The sequence below is a fragment of the Cygnus atratus genome, chromosome 3 (genome assembly GCF_013377495.2).
Source record: "Cygnus atratus isolate AKBS03 ecotype Queensland, Australia chromosome 3, CAtr_DNAZoo_HiC_assembly, whole genome shotgun sequence".
In the NCBI taxonomy this organism is placed as follows: Eukaryota; Metazoa; Chordata; class Aves; order Anseriformes; family Anatidae; genus Cygnus; species Cygnus atratus.
Window position 1 is genome coordinate 118679866 of NC_066364.1, and position 21689 is coordinate 118701554.

At 39.7% G+C, this 21689-nt stretch overlaps 1 protein-coding gene and 1 long non-coding RNA gene across 6 annotated transcripts in view; both read right to left on the reverse strand.

Annotated features, from left to right (window-relative positions):
* Positions 1-1559: 1559 nt before the first annotated feature.
* On the reverse strand, positions 1560-8198 carry LOC118257458 (uncharacterized). The gene is made up of 3 exons (XR_004781604.2): positions 8057-8198; positions 7022-7103; positions 1560-2444 (listed from the first exon to the last, which is right to left on the reverse strand). It is a non-coding gene; the product is annotated as an uncharacterized LOC118257458 (long non-coding RNA).
* Positions 8199-16954: 8756 nt separating this feature from the next.
* SPTBN1 (spectrin beta, non-erythrocytic 1) overlaps positions 16955-21689 on the reverse strand; it is a 134902-nt gene continuing 130167 nt past the window's right edge. For all 5 annotated transcript variants that reach the window (XM_035565501.2, XM_050710061.1, XM_035565500.2 and 2 more), the window contains 3 exons: positions 20519-20692; positions 18708-18750; positions 16955-18369 (listed from right to left, as the gene is read on the reverse strand). In XM_035565501.2, coding sequence (XP_035421394.1) covers positions 18154-18369; positions 18708-18750; positions 20519-20692 — 433 coding nt within the window. In that variant the 3' untranslated portion in view covers positions 16955-18153. The remainder of the gene's footprint in view (positions 18370-18707; positions 18751-20518; positions 20693-21689) is intronic.

The window sequence follows — 21689 nt, forward strand, 5'->3', positions numbered from 1 at the left end:
GCCTTTCCCCACACAACACCGCCTCACATTCACTATCCGCCCAAAGCAAAGAGCAGCGTGTCGACAGCGGCTCACACACACCCTCACAGCGCCGGCAACGCTCCCCGCCCTCAGAGCATTACGCTCCTCCACGCTCGAAGTGGACCTGAGAGGAAAACCTGGCATCCCACCCTCAGCAACAGCCTACGCATGGAACGTCGCCCCCCGCAGCCCCCAGGCTGACGGCGCCTCGAGCGGGCAGCTCCCCGGCGCGGCCCCCGCTGAGGGCTGTCCCCGCTGAGGGCCGGGCACTGCCCTCTCGCCCCCACACGGCGGCGCCGAGGGGACGGCGTCTCGGGCGTGTGAGGGTGGAGGCGCGGCCCTCCCTCTCCAGCGGAGGGAGCAGCGAGGGCTCGGCGAGGAGCAGCGGCTCCACCGTCACCTGGCAGCGGTGGCGGCGGACAGAGGCAGCGGTGCTCCCGCTCGGCACAGCCGCGAGTGGGCTGAGCCGCCCGCCTTTGGTTGCCAGCGCTTCGCTCCCGCCCCCACCGCAGCCCTCGCGGCGCCTCGTGGGGATGCGAGTTTCGGTGGGGCCCTCGCTCACCGCGCAGCCGGGGGGCAGCGGGCAGGGGGCGACTACAACTCCCAGGATGCCCCGCGGCACACCAGCGCTGGGCGGTTGCCGTGGTGACCGTATTGCGGCGGGAGCGGAGACGGCGGTGCAACGGCTGCAGCGCGAGCCGGGGTGGCGCGCGCGGCCCGGCGGCGCTTCCCGCCCTCTCGGCGGCACGAGCAGGGGTGGTGCGCGGCGTTTCCCGCCCTTTCGGCGGCGCAGCTGCAGCGGCGCGCGGGGCGCGAGCGGGGTCCGGCCTCGGCGGGGCGAGGGGAGCGGGGAGCAGCGTGTGGGGAGCAGCGAGCAGCGCCCCGCCGGGCTCGCTGCTGCGGGAGTGAAGGAGAGCAGGTACCCGCAGCAGCCGTGGGGCCGCTGGTGACGGAAGAGCCGTGGTGGTTGGCAGCGCGGTGCTGATCGCCGGGGTGTGACAGGGGCGTGCGGCTGTGGCCCCGAGATGGGCGCCGAACCTCGATCCCAGTGTCTCGGGCCTTCCCGTGAGCGCCACCCGGCTAACAGGGGCGGGGAGCACGGGCCTTCCGCCAGGTGCGCGTTTGGGGGCGTTAGTCCTAACCCCAGGGAGGAGAAAAGGGGAACCCCGGCTTGCAGCCTGCTGACAAGTGCTCTGGCAATGCCTTCTCTCCCAGGGATGGGACTGGATAGCACTGCTAGCGAGGAGCTTGACGGCCAGCAGCCGCAGGGGTCCACCACCTCGGGCTCTGTCCGCCATCTTAGGTGGCGTGCGCCATCTTGGGCGGTGTCCGTCATCTTAGGCCATGTCCGCCATCGCGGGTGGCGTCTGCCGTCTCAGGGTCTTGTACATGGACCGCAGTGAACAGAGGAGAGGCAAAGAGCGAGCTCACGTCTAGATGCCATTTCCGAATTATGAGAAGAGAAAAAAACAACCACCCCAAACTACCAACGTTACTCATGATAAGTATGTTTAATGTCACATTTAATAAAACGTAGAATATTCCCAATTTTCTCGTCTTAACATACTGTGTATTGTGGATGGTGCAATGTTTTATTCCTTTCATAATCCTACAGCAGGGTAGCTCTTAAGTATTTCCATCAGCAATCTCAAAAAGAGCATATGATGCTTAATACAAGTTCAGCCAAGTCTTTGGAATATTTCTATCCTTCCATCCAGTCACAGAATCACAGAATTGTAGGGGTTGGAAGGGACCTCCAAAGGTCATCGGGTCCAAACCCCCTGCCAAAGCAGGTTCCCTAGAGCAGGTTGCCCAGGTAGGCATCCAGACGGGCCTTGAATATCTCCAGAGACTCCACAACCTCTCTGGGCAGCCTGTTCCAGTGCTCCGTCACCCTCACCATGAAGAAGTTCTTTCGCATATTGGTGCGGAACTTCCTGTGCTCCATTTTTTGGCCATTGCCCCTTGTCCCATCCCCACAAACCACTGAAAAAAGGTTGGCCAAATCCCTCTCTCTCCCACAGTTAAGGTATTTGTAAACATTAATAAGATCGTCTCTCAGTCTTCTCTTCTCAAGGCTGAACACACGCAGGTCTCTTCCTTTCCTCCTAGGGAAGATGCTCCAGGTCCCGTATCCTCTGTGTTGCCCTTCGTTGGACTCTTTCCAGGAGATCCCTGTCTTTTTTGTACTGGGGAGCCCAGAACTGGATACAGTACTCCAGGTCAGGCCTGACCAGGGCTGAGTAGAGGCTTGCTGTGGCTTGCTGCACAAGTCGTGCAGATTTACGTAATAAAAACCAAGTTTTTGTTCTGACAGTTTACAATCATATCCAAATTTTCACGATAGTTTTGAAAAATGATGCGATGAAACTAGCTGTCCATTCTTTTGGTTTTCTTTCCAGCAACTAACCTGTTAAATCATCCTAGTAGTCACAAAGCAAAATATATGTCTTTGTTTTGTCCAAACATATACAGACATCAAAAAGTTTGTTTGTTGTTGCCAAGCTCTCAATCTATTACTACAAAGCCCTTTTCAAAAGGAATGACTGTAAATAGGAAACAGCAAAGATATTTTTGCTGGTTGGATAAAATTTGTGAAAATACTCTCTCCCCCCAAAAAAAGAAATGCACACATACACAAAAACAACTACATTTACCACATTCAAAGAGAAATGCTATAAAACTACCTAATTTGGGATTTCTGAAGCATAGTTTTTAAGCATCTTTGTGACTGTGGATAAACTGATATGTAGCTAAAGCACTGACTAGCTAAAAAGTCAGTTACCTCTGCATGCTGATTTCTGCAGTTTAAAACCATTGGGAGTCTTTTGCTGCTGGTTGCTACAACTGAGCTTTCCAGAAAAGGCAACAGAGCTTTCATAGCACAAGTCCTTTGCCGTGAATTAATTCCCTTTTGGTAACATGCCAGATCTTCAGGACAGAATACATGGTGTGCCTCTATAAATTACCTTCTCTTTCAGTGGTCCTTGAGGAATGTAGTTGCAAAGATTTTCAGCGGTGTTACTTTCACTGTATTTTAACCCTTGTTGAAATAAGTTCTGCGTATAATTTGAATGTTTTTTAAAGCTATTTAAAGTATTTCAAATTCGTATAGGGTCTAGCATTTTCATGACTGTCTTTCTGACTACCTCCCACTCATTTAGATAAATCAACTTAGATGCTTTGAAATTTTCAGTAATAAGCAATTGCTAAATCAGCCCTCTCTCCTTCCTTCTTTTTAGGTAACTGTTCAGAAAATGTGTTTAAAATAATGGCACTGTATTTAATTTTTAACATAAATAAGCTCTTAAGGGCTTAAGATTTTTCATTTTCTTATATTTTATTGTTACAACATTTATTTCTCTAAGAATCTTGCAGTGTCTTTGAATAAACAAGTTATGTTTCTTGTCTTAAGAGCAAATACTGTAATATTGAGGACAAGGTTCTGTCCAGTGAAGATTGTCCTGAGAGATTTATAGGATCAATAGTATTAATAACAAGGTTAGATATTATCTCTGAATGTCAAGCAGCTAAGCTACGTTGTAAATAGGAAATAATATTTGCACTTTAAGTAGTTCAAGAAAATGGAGTCTTAACATGCAGTATTTTATCACCCATGACATTGTCCAATATTCTTCTGTTATTAACCATTGTATTTTAACATCTAATTTGAATGCTTTGGTTATTAGTATACATTTTGTTAATGTGAATCTGCAAAAAGTTAATGAAAATAAATCAAGAATAAATATTATGTAGGCAGGACCTTTGCCTTCTAGAAGAGACACCTGATATAACCTCTCACATTCTTGTATATTCATACTCTTTAAGTAGCCTCATAAGGAGAGAAGCAAGAATAGCTTTCAAGAAGCTGTGGGTTACATTACCCACAGGCATGCAAATCCACTCATACTGGAAGCTTGGCTGGAATATCTTCATGCAGCAATGCAGAAACATTTGTAATCTCATTATCTTATTTCTGTCTGCTCAGAAACACTAGAAAGTGATTTTTTTTTCTTTGTCAACCACTGGATGTGGGTGTCTGATAAGATGTCTAATGAATTATGAATTCCTAATTCCTTGTTTTACTTTAGCTGCAAGAATATTTTTTAAGCCTGACCTGTTGCTTCTCTGTATAGTTCCTGAATATTAACTGCAGGGAGAGCCACAATTACGAGCCACACTCATAATTTAGAGGGCTTATATCTAGTTTTTATATTAAAAAAAAAATATTTTACTCTCTTTAAAACAGATTTTACTCTCTTTACAATTTATCATATACAACACTGTAAATGTCAAAAAGTATCTCAGGATTTTGATCCTGAGATCAAAATCAGCATTTTGGCTACTGGACGCAGCACGTGAAGATGTGTGATAGGTAGAACATTCCTGTCCTATGTATACTACCGCCTAGGTTGTCACATAAATTTGTATTTTTTAATAATTATATTGGATATCTAGGCTTGAAGTGTTCACTAACAAAATGTTTTCTAGATTTGTTTTGTTTTGGTGGGATATGAGTTACAGTTAAATAATCACCTGACTTGATTTTCTGTGTCACTTTAACCTATATCACACTCAAACTTTAACCTATTCTGTCAGTTACAAAATGTGTTTCTATGAGCTGTGTCATTTCACTTCGGTATGCCATCAGTCCTGCTTTATTTACCTGTCCTTTAACTTGCTTTCAATTCTGTCTTCCCTTAGTACATTCATGATAAACGAATGAAATTATTGTTGAGTTCACATTCTACCTACATACATACTCTAATCATTAACCAGAAATACTTGGTTTCTTCATCGGTTTTCATCTCAGTATTATCCAATGGAATAAATTCCATGTTATCCTAGCTTTCTTCCTATGATTTTTTTGTTGTTGTTGCATTATATAATTCTCATGGAAAATAAGACACGTGACAAATAGGCTCTTTACCTACTCAGCAATGACAGACAAAAAACTTACTTGAAGGCTCTGATTGCAAGGCTGCAGCCTTTCTGTGAGCAATGGTGGTCATGTTGAACTTCATGTTTCATCCTTCAATAAAACCTTGGCGTGTTCTTTTTTTTATTTGTGATATTTAGTATGGTCAAATTGTGGAAGCATTAAACAATATGCATTGTTTTGCTGAAAATATATCTTCATTTTTAGAAAAGATGATTTGTTATAAATCATTATTATTGTAGCAGTGAAGTACACTAGTCATGAACCAATAGCCAAAAAAAAAAAAACAAGAAGAAAACCTTAAAATTAAATATGTGGATCTACAGGTTCAGTCTCACATATTTTCATATAATCTTACCTTACATGGCGAGTTTTTTGTGATTTTTTTTTCCAATTAAAAAGTATTAATTTCCTATCAGGAGCTGTCATGTTGCTAAAAATGTTCCTCAATACTGCAACCTACTGTTCATTGTCAGTACAACATAAATGTCACTGATGCTTTTCTTGTTTTCTTTAGTGTTAATACAGTGTATAAAACTAACTAAATATAATTCTTGAGATAGAAACTCAGTGACATAAGCTTTACTTTAGATGAGCAACAGTAATAAGCGTGCCGTGGGTTCTGGAATCCTCCTCACTATCACAAATATGAGGAAGGCTGAAAAGTATAAATCAAGATGGAGTGTGAATGAACCTGTTCAAAAAGGGCATCTGTGTTCAAAAAGAATAGTCTAAATATATTTCCAATTTAACTCTCATAAAAATAAATACTTTAAAATATATTTGAAAACATAATGAAAAAAAGACAAAAATTTGCAAATAACAACACCATTTTCCCTCATTGTGGAAGGAGCTTGTTTGCCTAGCCTGAAACGTGTATCGTTGCATACTCATTTTCTTTCATTTTAAATGTAAAAATAAACTATTTGATTAGCAACAGAATTATGTATTACTTTACAAATTAACTTTGCTTTGCCAAAGTGTTATAAGCTTAATAAGTGCTTACGAAAGCAGTATTTTTTTTAAGAAGGCAGTATTTTTTTTAAGCTCTTTGGCTAGCCGGTAAAATAATTTTATTTGATCCAACACTTAATTTTCCTCTTGCAGGGTTTCCAAGAAGGCAATGCAAAAGATACTCAGCTTCAGCAACTGCTTTTGTTGCCAATGCCTACTGCAGAGGAGAGCGAGGAGGCCGCCAAGATCTGTTTCAGAATGGGTGAAGGCATTTCGCCTGAGGCACCCCAAGAGGCTGGAGCCAGGTACAGCTGAAAGCAGATTCTGCTTGGCTGCTGAGCCTCCGATTTACCTACAGAAAAATGGTGTTGGCTGGAAAAATGAATGTTGCCAGGCCTTGCTGAGAACTTAGGCAAAAAGGAGGGCCTCAGATAAGTTGTCTGCTAGCTTTGTATGAATGGCAGGTATGAGGATGGGCTTCTGCTTACTGAGTGACTACTTATGTTTAGTATAAATAGCTCTTGCACATACCAAAGAGTTGTTTGTGCTGGAAATGGAAAAAACTTCAGACCCATTTACCACCTGTGGCTTAGGCATCAATTTAACAAAAAAGCTTTTTCTTAAATCTATTCCAATGGCACCTGGGCAGTAACAATTAAAAGTTTCAATCTAACAAACATGTTTGCAGTATTGCATTTAGCCATGTTTATGGCTAATACCTGGTACTATTTAAATGCCACTTGATGGCTAGAAAACACTAACTGTCTGAGAGAAGCTGCTGTCACATGCATGTGAAGGCTCTACATACTCATGCGGCAGACTGAGTAAACAGGAACATAAGAACAGTTTTGCTGTTTGTCTTCTGTTAATATTTTCTAAGGTCTGAAAACCGTTGTCATGAGCAGGCATGCACAGACGCCCAACCATCCACTGGTTTTGCTTCCAAATATTTTCTGTTTTAACTCTTAGTAGAGTGTGCTTGTCTTGCTCAGGTAGGTGACTTTTTAACTTGTTTCAGTCCCTGTTTCATTGTCATTATTATTAGATGAAATATGACTAATAATGGCATTCTGTATGAATATTGTCTGAATGACATTTATTACTCACCCTCTGCCGAAGTGACCGTTTGCTGCTGCTGTTCATGAGGGGTTTGGGATTTTTGTGTTTGTTTGTTTCTTCTAAAGCACGCCTGGTATAGATACCAAAAAGCATCACATCTCAGTTTAACTCTATTCCTCTGTGATATATGCTGCCCACTCTATACATATCTGAGAGCTGTGATTAATAACGAACACTGAGATTTTCCCTCCCAGAAACATCTGTGTTATGCCCTAGATCTTTCCTACACAAAATACCACTTAAAACTCATTTTTATGGATGAATGTACTGCAGATGCAGTGAGAAGGCACATTAATTGGTATTTCAAAATAGGCACCTTCTATTTGAGCTGCAAATAATTTTTGAAATTATATCAAATCCATAAGAACTTGGCAGGGGGAGGGATCAGAGGCAGGGACTGTGATCTAGTTCTGTTTGTTTTTTTTTGCCTGGCATTACGTTAATCCAGTCCTGATTGATGCCTCTCAGTGATTTTACAATTTAACTACAAAATAATAACAGGGGAATTGGCTCTAAGCTCTTATTCCTTGTGGGTGGAAATCCTGAGTTGCATTGATGAAATGCTAGGATCTGTCCAGAAATAGTCTTAGCAGAAAAAAGTGAAAAAAGTGAGTCTTTTCCGTCCTCAGACTCAATGCAAGCTCATTTCTGAAGGATCAGACATACTGTATTCTTTCAAATATATTTTTTACTTTATACTTTACTTTTTTTTTACTTCTTTACTTTTATATAAATATATTCAAATTCAAATATATTCTTTCAAATTCTTTCTCCTAGCCTAGAGAGAAAGCCCGACCAACCAACCATAATATATTTGTTTTGCTGTATGTCTTGAGTGCAGTCCAGGACTGTCTCGTAGAGCAGATCAATAAAACCATTTGTCTTAGTCTGCTGTGCTCATCCCTGCTCAGAGCCCAGAGGTACAGAGCACACAGAGTGGTATGCAGAGCTCCAGCCTGGCAGAGCGCACCATACAGCTGCAGAACCTCTCCGTGCCTAACACAGCACAGCTCACAGCCATACCTCCTGCCTGAAGGGTCTTCCGGATAATCTCTGATGGGTTATTGCCAGCCTTTATGCAGGCATGCGTTTGGGGTTGTCTTTCTGTAATCTTTTCATGGAAATTCACCGATCTATTCAAAACTGCTGTCGCCATTACAGAGATCTTGATCTTCCCACAGAAACTGTGGAAAGATCACTGTGGATTTTTTCTGTCACAGGAAGGATGGAGGTGTCCCCTTCCTTTCAGCTAAGTATCCTGGCTGCCATTGACTTGACTCAGCTTCCTTCCTATGATGATTCATCTGAGACATGCCTAAATCTTGCCACAAGTTTACATAACCTTTAAAATTTGACATTTCTTTTCCAAGTTAAGAGAATCCAGCTCTTCATTCTCTTGAGAATTACATAGTGCTATCTTTCCATTTTATTCAGAAGACAATTGCTGGGATACTTTTCACTGCCTTTCTTTTACCATGAGGGGATAAAGAAAGTAGCTGGATTTCAAAGATAACAGTCTCTGTGGAAAAGATAATACAGACTGTTTCCAGGTTATATTTAATCTACAGAATCAGAGGGAATAAAGTGTACATACTCATCCTTTGATCATCTAGACCACAATGGGCTCTGTAAAATGTTGGCCCTTCCTGCAATCACTTCTCTGCTTTATAATTAAGAAATGAAGAAGGAGAAATGAACAGCAGGATTTTTGGTGGCAACTGTTATTCTTTAAATTTCTACATGCTATATCCTGCTGAAAGAGCAAGGCACATGAGCTTTGCACATCATGTGCTTTACTGGGGGTGTCTTGGTGTTCTGGTACTGGCATCACTGGCCACAGTGTGACTGGTATTGACTTCTGACTGACCATTATTTATATATATGCATATATATATATAAAATTCTATTGTGTACACCTCCTATTTCTTCAACTAGGTGATTGCCAGTGTTGGACTTTCTTTGAAGTTTTGTACATGGCAGTGGTTATAGGTACAGATGATATTTTCTGAGAACAATTTCATCTGCTATAAATAAAGCATTTATCTAATCAAAACCATCAAATATTAAAAATGAAGTAACAGCCTCCTATAATCCAGGTCTTTGCAACAAAGCTAAATTTACCACCCTAACATTCCTTAACTTTCATATTTCACACATGTGGTCTGATTCAAACTCTGTTTCTCAGAATCACAGAATCACAGGATCATCTAGGTTGGAAGAGACCGCCAAGATCACCGAGTCCAACCTCTGACCTAACACTAACAAGTCCTCCACTAAACCATATCACTAAGCTCAAAATCTAAATGTCTTTTAAAGACCTCCGGGGATGGTGACTCAACCACTTCCCTGGGCAGCCCATTCCAATGCCTAACAACCCTTTCGGTAAAGAAGTTCTTCCTAATAGCCAACCTAAACCTCCCCTGTCGCAACTTTAGCCCATTCCCCCTCGTCCTGTCACCAGGCACGTGGGAGAATAGACCAACCCCCACCTCGCTACAGCCTCCTTTAAGGTACCTGTAAGAGTGCGATAAGGTCGCCCCTGAGCCTCCTCTTCTCCAGGCTGGACAATCCCAGCTCTCTCAGCCGCTCCTCGTAAGACTTGTTCTCCAGACTCCTCACCAGCTTCATTGCCCTTCTCTGGACTCGCTCGAGCACCTCAATGTCCTTCTTGTAGCGAGGGGAGCATCTTTTTATTTCACTGTGATTTCAGCATGCTGATGATATCCAAGATAGGGACCCACAGTTTGTGGAGTTAAATTCTATTTTTTTTATTAATAAACCAAGGAAGTTTTAAACATTATTTGCCTGGTTTTCCAAGATATGCTCTCTGCCCTGTTAGAATCTAGTGCAAACTTCCAATTTATTGTAGTGAGAAAATACAGAGAAAGTAAAAATATGAAAAAAGTTTATTTTGTAACACATTTTCTTCCTGTTCACGGTATTGTAGTGAACAGCCGTTTAAAAAATATGGATTGATGTGAGTAGTCATTGTCAATCTTTTTTCTTCCATTTCCTTAGGAGTACAGAATCTAGCCTCGATAGATATGAATAGCTAATTTACGGTCAAGACCAGTAGGGTGAGTGCCAAAAACTTCTTGATTATTCAGGTGTATTGTGCAGGTGAGAGCAGATCTCTTACAGCTAAGCATCTCTCTGGCTAGAGTGACCTCTCATGGATAATGATGGTACTCTGAGAACAAGGGACAGTTTTTCTCAGCTAGGTGTGGTGGTAAAATAATAGCAATATTAGTAAGAAAATTTATATTAGGCCCAAACATTTTCTACAGTTCTAACATCGTGAACCACCACAGCATTTCATGTAATTTAAAGATTTTGAGATTGATTATTTTAATAAGCAAATTAATAATATTTCAAACATAGAAAAACAGGTGTAATTAAACTGTCATAGTTTTTGATGGTCACAGTCACTTGGTTAATCAGCATGCTGAGCTCAAAAAGCAAGAGAAGACTCATTATGAAATAGCTACTTATGCACAAAATCTGTCATTTCATACTTTATAGAATTGATATTATCTCACACAGTAGGCCATTTACAGTTTCCTGATCTGTTCTGGACTATCCTGCAGGTGTGATGACTGAGAAGCAGAGGCTCTCCCCCTTGGGCTGCTCCGGGTGCACTCTGCGTATGCTGCATTATGACACACTGCAGATGTGATCACGTGGGCTGCGTGAAGCTACTCTGCTGCTTTGGCTGCACTGAGAGACTCAGATGACAGGTGATGGCGCACACAACCAATCTAGATTTGCTTTGATAGCATTAGCACATGTTACAAGGCATCTCAGCCCTGCTGGGCAGTTGTTAGAATGCAGAGCAACAGGGTACAAGCTGAACAAGGAGCAAAATACCTAACTATTTTGCTTTTTGCATTTAGTTGATCTATGTTGCAATATATTTCTCTTTATTCTCACTGTTTGTCCCCTACACTACAGCATTTACAATACTGAATTGTGTTTTTGTTCTATACGTCACCTTATTTTTACTTTAATCTTGTTTAAGAGCCTTTGAAGCAAAGAACAATAATCCACTAGAATTCATTGAATTGCTGTCACAAGGCTAGAGAAAAATGCTTGACAATGGGATAAATTACATTCAGCAGTAGGGGAGAAAATGGATTATAGCCTCATGCGCTGAATGCCGATTCCTCAGCTAGGTCCTGACCACGCAGAGAGTGCTGCTATGTACAGACAGAGCTTTGTGAAGTAACTGCAGCTGAGACGCTAGTCCTGTTTGCTTAGCCTGTTGTCTGTAGTTGAACCAGATGCAGTGTTCTTCATGAAAAATTAAGAGTTCAGTTCATGACTTAGAAGAGGATGAACCAAGCCTTAACTATCTTCATCCACATTGTACAGAAAGAATCAGATAGACCAGTTAAAATTATAATAACGCTACGGGAAAAGCAAAAACAAAAACCTTGAAGTTTTTCCTTGGGTTTTTCATTGAGAGCTTTAACTCAAGAAATCACACATTAAAATGAATAATTCCACAACATATTTTGTTCTATTATTTAGAAGTCATAAAAGAAATTAAGTACAAAGTGGATTAAAGCACTAGCCCTTCTGCAGGTTTGTTGCTTAGTGAGTAAAATCAATTCGTGACTAATATTTTACTTTTCAACATATAGAGACAACATTTTCTATCCCATATTTAAAGAAAAAACATACTCTTACAGCTTGACAAGGCAGAAAAAGATATTTCGAAAGTACCGTAATGTGATATGCATGTGTTAAATTATAAAATACTGAATTAAGTTGTGTGAGGTAGATATGCACAGCCACAAGCATTAGTTTGTGCAAGAAGAAATAGAAGAACCAAGACTATGTTACTAAATTAAAAAAAAAAAAGATAAAATCACTGTTGATAAAAAGCAACATAGATCTATAGCATGTTAAATCAGGACCTGCATGTCATTAACTTTCAATCTTCTCAGTTAATTTAAAGAACCGTCACCCATGTCATTATGGTTATTGTTTGTGTTCTGAGTAGTGAAATACTATCTAAAATGGTTAATTTCATTTGACATCTAGAATTGGACAAATGATCCAAAGCAGCACGTGTATTATTTACAGAACACAAAGGGCTTGCAGATATTTTCTATGCGTTCTGAGAGTTATTCATTATAAATCAATTTGCTAACCTGAATGATGTATTGGCATTAAGTGTCCATTTGCATTAGACAGACTGTGGAACAAGGGGCAAATCAGAACAGTATTGCTACCGTTAAACAAGTTTTAGCAGAGGCAGCATGGTCAAGGTGCACTGATGAACTTATTTGAGTCTTTTAAGGACGTTGAAGAATCTTTGCTTTTTTTTTTTTTTTTTAGACATGCTAGTTTCATATGCCTTGCAAAATCAGAATGAATTAAAACTGGCAAGCTTTGCTATCTGTGTGTTGAAAAATGATTACTGCCTAATGTGCAAATATAGTTGTTTTTATGGTACATTTTAAATTGAGGAGAAACAAAAACAAGTAAAGCCCTGCAAAAGTAGGATCTTGCCCAATCATATCATTTATATCCAAATATTGAAATATTTGGATACATAGACTGGGGCAATATCTTGCTAGGTAAGTGATGGCCCAGCATTAATAGATCAGTTATGTATCTCATACAGTGTGAAATTTTGTCTCTCTAGTAAAATAATTAGGACTAGACATGAACGAAATATGAAGTGTTCTTTAAAAGGAGCCTAAGAAGTCAAAAATAAAACTGCCCACCTATCTATCTGAAAGCGTCAAACTATTATGATTATTATACTAGGAAGAAAGTAACATTGTTTCCTTTTTTTTTTTTTAAACTTTTGTACAATAGAAAGCAGGAGATGAGAAAACAGTTGTATTTATTGCATATGTCTACATATCAAAACTTATTTTTAAGGTGAATATTTGTCAGAAAAGGGATTTTTTAAATTGGACATGAAGGCCTGTTGCATTTTTTTGGCAGATGTTTAGATTTTTTTGTCTTAAAGGAAAAAAGAATAAATACTAAATTAACTCGCAAGCACATACTAAGTACTAAACTATGGTGTATTTTCAAAATTCTGGGGAGAAAGCTTCTGCTAGGGATCATAAGCAGGCTGTACTTTTGTCTTTAAATTGCCTTTCTGGCAACTTCTCAGGCAGCTCCAACTTGTGATAGCTCTGTGGCACATTAGCAGTTATCTATGCTAGAAATCTCTTGCCCTGGACAGGCCCCAGCTCCTGTGTCTGATTTACCTTTGCAGAAGGGCGTTGCCTGGGCTGGGAAGAACACACTGAAGAGGAGACTACTCCGCTGTATTTTCCCTTCCATTTCAGTAGTTACTGGGGTGCTCACAGCCATGCTGCAGCTTCTGCCTTGTAATAGCTCAGCTCTCAGATGACCAAATGGGAGGAGTGGAGGAGATGGCAATTTATATTGCAATCAAGCTACTCAAAAAAGAACAACTAAATGAGCAAAAAAAACCCAACCAATGTATATGAAGTCTACTGCTTTAAATGTTAAAGTGCTAACAAGCAGGTTTCAATGCTGTCAGGGCTCCTCAGGGCAACTGAGATGCAAAGATTAAAGAAATCAAGGAGGAATTTGCTGGCCAGGTCACTAATGAGTTTGTAAACCCAAGCTGCTTAGGAAGAAGTGAAATGAACAGTAAAGTGACGTGCGCCACAGGCAACATGTTGTTGTAGTTTGAGAATTAGGATAGCCTCAATACAACTGTCGAGTGCTAAACATCTTCAGCTCAGCTTTCTGTCTGGCTCCCACCAACAGGAGCCAGACATTCATTATTACAGTCTGAAAGATTGTATTGCTATTCCTAACTTAGCTATGTTCTCCTTCTGCCCAACTACTAAATCAGCTTAGTTTGCAAATAAACTAGACTGGTTGTATGTGGAACAGAGAGCTCTGTTGGATCATGGAGATCTGGGCGTCTACCCATGGAGAGTTTATGAAGAAACAAAGAATGTGAGTAGAAGAGGCAAATCCCAGTCTTGCTGAAGAACAAGCAGCCTGCATGTACATAGTCACAAGCACAATTCAAATTCTGATGTTGTCCTTTGCTGCATTAGGAACACAGTGCCGTCTTACCTTAGCATTATATTCTGAATGACCACAAAATACGTATTCTTGATACCAGACCATAGAAAACAAGCTGAACCCTTCTTCATCTTCAGCTGGCTGAGAACTTCAATTCCTCTTGTCAGGATGTACTCTGTTGTTCAGTCTACAGATAGTGCTGTAGCATCAGCAGAGCTGAGTTCTGCTTTTTTCCAGTAATTTTTCAACATTAGGGATATCGTTTAGCACAGTACCCCTCTTTTTATTTTGAATGAAAGGGACAAATATTTGTTCCAATTTGTTAAGTTTCTGTTTTTACTTAGCCACCTATGCTTAGTAAAGGTAGAAAAATGAAAACATCCACAAATAAAAGGCATCATGGTATTAGACCTGCAAGCTATTTATTACAAAAGTATATTCGTAAAGACCCTACACATTTAAAGTCCATTCTCTGCAAACTCAATCATAATCAAGAGAAACACAGTGAAGTGAAAAACAGTCTAAAACAGAATTTCACAGGAACAGAATTTAATCATACATTTCTGTTACTTTACCGTTAATTTTCCCTATACAGAGTGGATCTCTACAACAGAACATATTCTCTGTGCAGAACAGATGGATTAATAGATTATTTGCATCAATCTAAAAGAAAACCCTCCTACTCGACGTATGCTTAATTCCCATGGCTCACAAGTTTTGGTGTTTTTATCCTCACTGTACATGATTCGTGCGGATATAGGGAGGAACATTCAGGTGCAGCTCTGTGAACACCTACCCAGCTTGGACTTCAATATAGAGCACTCACCAAGACAAGGAAGACAGACACTCCTGACTAGGGGATGATGTCTCCCTAACAATGGTGGCAACGTAACTGAAAAGTGGTTGGCTTCTATTAATTTTCTTTGGAAATTTTAAGAGTCGACTTGTATATTATTTTTGCAATGCATCTCCAGAGAAAACATAAGCAACTTAAAAATGGATTACCTGGGAAAATGTACCAACAAAAAGAAACTGCAGTACAGTCTGAAGCTGTACTAGAAATCCTCATTTTCCTTCAGTGTGGTAATCGGAAGGAGTATGACCCCCATCCATCAAGGGGGTCTAACCATGTTTAGAGATGGCTATATAACTCTTTGGATTGCACCACTCCAATAGTTAACAACAGTGGCAGCAACAACCTGCCCCAATTTCAGTCCCATTTCTGTCATCTATACTACTTTTCTTCCTCTAGCATTTTTCAGCAGATCCTTCACAAAAGCACCCCCTTCTGAAACTAACATACCTACGACAAGAGGGCTGCCCTGGACTTCTGCAGTGGCTCCAGCACCTGTTAAGCACCCTGTCCCCTTCATGAAAGTGCAGCTCTGCTGAAGGTATTCAGCATTTAAACAGGATGGGACCATATTAACCCAGGTCTTTTCGACCTGGCTTTGTCAGAGGATGCTCTTCTTGTCTCACCAATTCCCTCTGCATAGAAATTGCGACCCTCATTGCATCCTTATAAATTACACTCAAAAGGGAAACAAGGTGAGACTTTTCAGAATTCAATCTCATTCCTCAGCAACTTGAAATTAGTTATTAAGCAGAAAGGCCTTTACTCAAGTAGTTTTCAGGAACAACTTGAGGTAAGAGGCAAGAAAAACAGAATTCTGAAGGCGTAATCAACCAAATCCCTGCTCACACAACTGGCAGTAAAGATTGATCTTCTAAATGACAGCTATTGTAATAGCTTCGTTGCAGTGACAAATATAGTAAGGCATCAACAGACATCAACATTTTGATGCATTTTTTATCAACTAAGAGTTTCATATTCTGACAATAAACCTCAGTTTTTTTATTGTATTACATTTTTACAGGACTGGTGGTATTATCCTACATTTTACTAATATTTGGATTGGAACAATGTTTTATTACAGGAGTAAAAACTCGTGCATGAATATTCAGTTGTTTAATAACCCCAAACTTGACAATCCATAAAACAGTACAATCCATGAAAAGAATTAAGACACTGTATTGGTCATATGTTCAAGAAACTGGTTTAGAAACGTGCTTGTTTGCACTGTATGTACTTGCCATCTAAAACTGTATTTGAGTGTATTTCAGTATTCACAAAAAAAAAAAACAGGTTCTGTATATTTCAGTGATTTTTAAATTTTCAATTCCTATTTGGTCTTCTGGGAGCTTTTCTTTTCACATGGTTCCCCAGATGTCATCCAACCTACAGAAAATTCTGAAAAGATGCTAAGTCTTCAAAATGTTGAAAAGGTCAAGGAAATGCTGAGCTTTGGAACTCACCTTAGCTGCATTAAATATATGTCCTCACAGGAAAGCAAGAGTGGCTGCATCTCAAGAGAGCGATGTTTAAAAAATTGACACAATATCAGTGAAATTAAATTGGGCTGGACAACAACACCTCAGTAAATTATAAAATTCATTTACTGCCTGATTTACTGAGAGCTTAAGCAGTTGAGCAAACTATTATAGGGTAAGTAGAAAGTTGGAGAACTAGGCTTACTTAAAATAATTTGCTGCAAACTAATACATGGATATTTCTGTCAATCAGGTAGACATTCAGGTAACTCATTCAGTTGCTCAAGCCCTTGCTTCCATTTTTTCTGCTGGATTTTTTTCCAACAAAAAATATCTACCTTGAAACATTTTACAAAACACTGATTTAATTCCATCCCTTCTCCCTTTATTCTCTCTCTTTGGCACAATCTGGGGGGCAGGATGAAAGGGATGGCAGGTGAGAAATGAAGGAAAAGGAAAGGTAAGGAAAAGTGGCAAGAAAGAAATTATTTCAGTATGAATTTTCACACAAAAAATGGAATTACACTTTAAGACATTAGTTTCAGTGCACAGGAGAGATGACATTTTAAAATAACTTTATTTTTGATCCTCTTTCAAAATTGTGATTTAACATTATCAGAAATGAAATAAGAAACTTAACCAGCATATTTAGTTTTAAAAGCATTTAATGACATAGCATATATTTAACAGATAGGGTAAAAGTCTAGAGGTACAGTTCAATACAACTGAAAGCCAGTTCCAGTACTACTCTTGACTACAGGCCCAGTCATTGAAAGTTCATTCCTATTAAATGTAATTTTTGATTGTGCAGTAAGATGAAAATTTTTCATTACAATAGTTACAGTGACAGAAATGCACACTATGTATCAAATAGCAAGGTAATGTAGCAAAATTATAACACACAGTGCTGTAGCTGACAAGCAAGTAACCATTTGAGTAACATTACTTTTCCAGTAAATGCTTCAGTTCCACTTTTACACTTATCAATGGTTTTAAAGGGTTTATTATACATCTAGTCTTATTATACTTTGTACTAGAATTATCTGAAACATACAATATAATGTATTTCGGCAAAAAAAAAATTTGAAATTACAGATTATTTAAAACTGTATCAGCCTGCTAATCCATCTCATACACCAACATTCTTATCTGTCGTACTTGATGCAGAAAAGCTTCAGGTTGTGTTAATAACCAATGCCAGGATATAAATGGTTTGTCTGTAAGTTAATGCATACCTGCACTCTGTTACAGCAAAGATAATACACTATCATTTTAATAAATGTTAGAATTGTAATGGGAGGCTCTACTAGTCAAGACTCAGCATAACAACCTTAAATGGAAGTGAACATTTTTGAAAATTTGTACATTGTTTTTTGATGTGCACAGTAGATTCGAAAGCACCGCTGCCTTGCATACCAATAGCACTAGGAGTGGGTTATTTTCCAAGACAGCCTCACAAAATTGAGGAACAGTTTAAATATTAAGATCTAATCTACATTAACTTCATTTTAAAAAAAACAAAAACAAACCCCCAAACCTGGTCCTCCCTCTCCTACAGAAGCTGGCCAATGCACCTCATACACATTTGTAACTTTAGATTCTTTTTTGTTGGCTTTTTATTTTAAAACGCTCTATAAATAAAAAAATGTCAATCACATTGAGGAACATGAGGCACAGAGAGTAACGTATTGGTTCTGAGCTCGCATGCTGGAATTCCACTGGAACGGTCAGAGAAGTGCAGTGTGTGGAGATGGAGTTCACTTCTTTTTACCAAAAAGGCTGAATCTTTTCTCTTTGTCTTTCTCTTTGTCTTTCTCCCTCTTGCCAGGACTGGATTCGCTGGTTATCGTGACACTGGCAGGCAGGGTCTGGGCACGGCTGGAAGCTGGAGTGCTCTGAGTGGTCGGGGACACTTCGATTTTATCAGATGAGATAGCTGATGTGATGGCCTGAATCCATGTGTTCATCTCCTCCTTCAAGAAGACCCAAAGGTAGAAAGCTGTTAAAATCAGTACACCACACTCTCTCATTCATTCAACATTGGAGATAGGGAATGGATAGAAGTGGGAAATTAAACACAGTCCTAACTCATCATCTGGCAGGGGCTGTCTACTACAAGCTGTATCTTGTATCTGAGAAGCCCTGGTTTGTCTGTGGGAGCTTCTGAATCTAAACGTAACGCACATATACATACATGATTCAAAACCATGAAATCAAAGTGTATCCTGAGCTCTTTGCATTTTTTTTTCTCCCAGTTGTACAACAGCACAGATTCCACATCAGTAATGCATAGTGAGAAAAACAAACTTACATCGTCTTTGGCTTGGAAGAGGTATTCATTGCCATCAGTCAATCTGCAAAGAAAACCACCATCACAAATTTAGTTTAGTAATAGTCACACTGGTACAACTCATGCTTTTTTAATTACAGTATGTAATCAGACCAGGACATATGGGACAGTCATAACATCTATATACACACAAATACACCCCAACAACTAATGTTTTAGTATCTCATACTATCATGCAGATGCAGCCACACACACTGTATTCCGGTCTCTATACATGCTTATGATAGTGGATGTGTTCCAGTATGTCAGGATGCACTGCAGAGGGAGGTTGCCATCTTCAGCAGCTGATGACTGCTGTTTCAGTACTTGCTCTTTCAGGCAGATCTCTTCTCTTTTGGAAATGATAGTATAAACGTTTATTCAATACTTTAAAAAGACAGAAGTCACAAACAACACCCAGAGTTTTCACTGCTTTTGTAGAAACCTGTCAAAATTCTGCAGCTGCCCTGCTGTTTTAAGTACTGTGGTGATGACTCAAGATACTGTACTGTGTATTATTCATGAGTAGCTGCTGCTGCTTTCTCTGCTGATTTTACTCAGAGGGTTTAACTGGAATATATGAAATGATTTATGTGAGGACATACATTAATAAAAAAGGACCAAATAACTTCAGGCATTGCAACAAGTCAGAAGCAGAGTCAGTGGGAATGGCATTGCAGGCTTCCTGAGCTTTCCCCAAAAAATGAAAGCATTTTACAATCTATTTATGAAATGAAATTAAGTATTAATCAGTAAAATAACATTAATGTAAAGTAAGACACTTGGAAGAATGTAACTATGCCTGTCTTTCTCCTTTAAACAATAAAGGAAAATATTTCCAGTGTATTTTCCACTAGCCCTTTTAGTGAGAGATTTGCCTGCACGTGAGATCTACAGAGACCTCACCCTTTGCAGAACTGAGCCTCTCAGGTGTTCTCCTTCTCAGCTTGGAGAAAGAGTTTTGCCACAATGAGCCGGCATAACTCTCTGGGGAATTCTTCTAATGAGAATGAGTGAAGAAAATAAGCTACATGCAGTTACCCAAGAGACCTGATACAGGTGACAGGGAAGGAAGGGCAATTGCTTTTTCTGCCTAAGTTCATATTTGGAACACCTTATTCTTACATTATCAATTCAGAGCTGTTTGAAATAACATGGAGGATGAATCACATAGCTGTAGGCTATGTTCAAGAAGGTAAACAGCACGTTTCCCTAAATATGGATTATATCAAATTTAGAGGATTCTTGCATCAATGTCAACTTAGAAAAATATTCCATCTTGGATTCCACAATGGGATCAGTTAATAAAGTGAGTCTCCTCTGAAAGAATCACCTAACAGCTGCGTACTAATAAAATATTTTTTAACTGTGGGCACTAAAAGATTGATCAGTAAAACAAACACAAGACTTTGGAAATAAAAGCTTTTTTTCAAATCCTTTGAACATTAAGTACTTCATACACTTCAGTACGAATGGTCTGTAACTACATGTTCAAAACCTGAAAATGTCATCGATACCTGGAAAGTTCAGCATTTTTAAATGCAGGCTCTTAACTTTAGGAATACACACCTAGTCTTGTCCCAGACATAAATAAAGTGCACTGAGTATTTTGATAGTGCTTGCTACCTTTGATATGGACCATGTATCCAGTGTTGGGAAGACCCTGTTCAGAAAAGCAGATTCTGCAGTAAATATTCACGATCAGTTCTTGGGCTGGATCCTGCCAAAGAATTTGTCAAGTGAACATACCCACCACAACTTAGGCTAACATAAAGATACTTGTACAGACTTACCTTAGCTTGAACACATGCTTTTTCTTTTTATAATCGACTGCTATTTCACAGACTGCTTCTTTCAAGCTGACAGGAATCTCATTGTGGTAGGGAATGCCAGAAGCAGCAGCTTTTGAATCCTTGTAGAAGCCCATTTCTTGGTTGTTTATGACACAGTACACGTTATGCCATGATCTTCAGGACATGGAAAATAACAAAAATACTTGTCAGTCTAATGCTTTTACTTGCACAACTGGAGAAACTGAACACAATGATTACTGTATGATAACAGAGACCACTTCAGTCTGAGGATAGAAATACAGTATACTATGTCCTGTAAAACACAGATAAAAAAAATCTCTCATAAAAGCACTACTTCAAGACTTCAAGACAGAAGTCCTGACTTTGAGCCAAATGAAATATAGATTTCCAGAGCTCTCTGTGATAGCATGTTAGCATATCCTAACAGTGGGTGGATTATTTGGCAGACTATGCAGTTTACATCCTTGGGAGAGAAACTGATTGACCTTTATTACTGATTGAGCTTTATTACAGGAGGAATTCTCATTGTGCTGCAAGCTAATGAACAGACTGCATATGACATCCTTGACTGTTAAAAATGCTCTTAGAGACGCTGTCTACTTCATTCTCTAATACAGCTATAAAGATCAATTACTAGAAATAAGAGTCTCTAGATATTAGTACTGGTGGCTGTCACTGCCCCAGAGTAGTAGTTCTCTGTTGTGAAATAACTAGCTGAAGAAAAATCATGGCTGGATTGTAATGCAGCTTACTGACTCGTGAGCTGCACTGAGCTCTGTGGAGCACTTCAGCTCTGACCAAATCCCTCAGGTGTTGGTGTAGCTCACTACTTGCTAGTTGACACTTTTCTTTTTAGTTAAGTCATAAATCTGGTTTCAAGAGCTTTCTCAGGTCATGAAGGACCAGTGTCTCCTTTTCTACTGCAGACAGGAATCTCAAAAAATTTGCCTGTTTGAGAACTGCAGGATTGAGTCCTCAGGAATGGACTCAACTAAGGCACACAAAATCATCTTTACCTGCTTTTCTCTTCTAAACAGATTACAGTGTAGGTGGAAAGTGCTAATGTGCAAACAGATGTCAGAAGAATATGGACACTTCTGTTGTCACACCTACATGTTTTTCTTTTCTTGTAGTAACGTACAACTCAAGA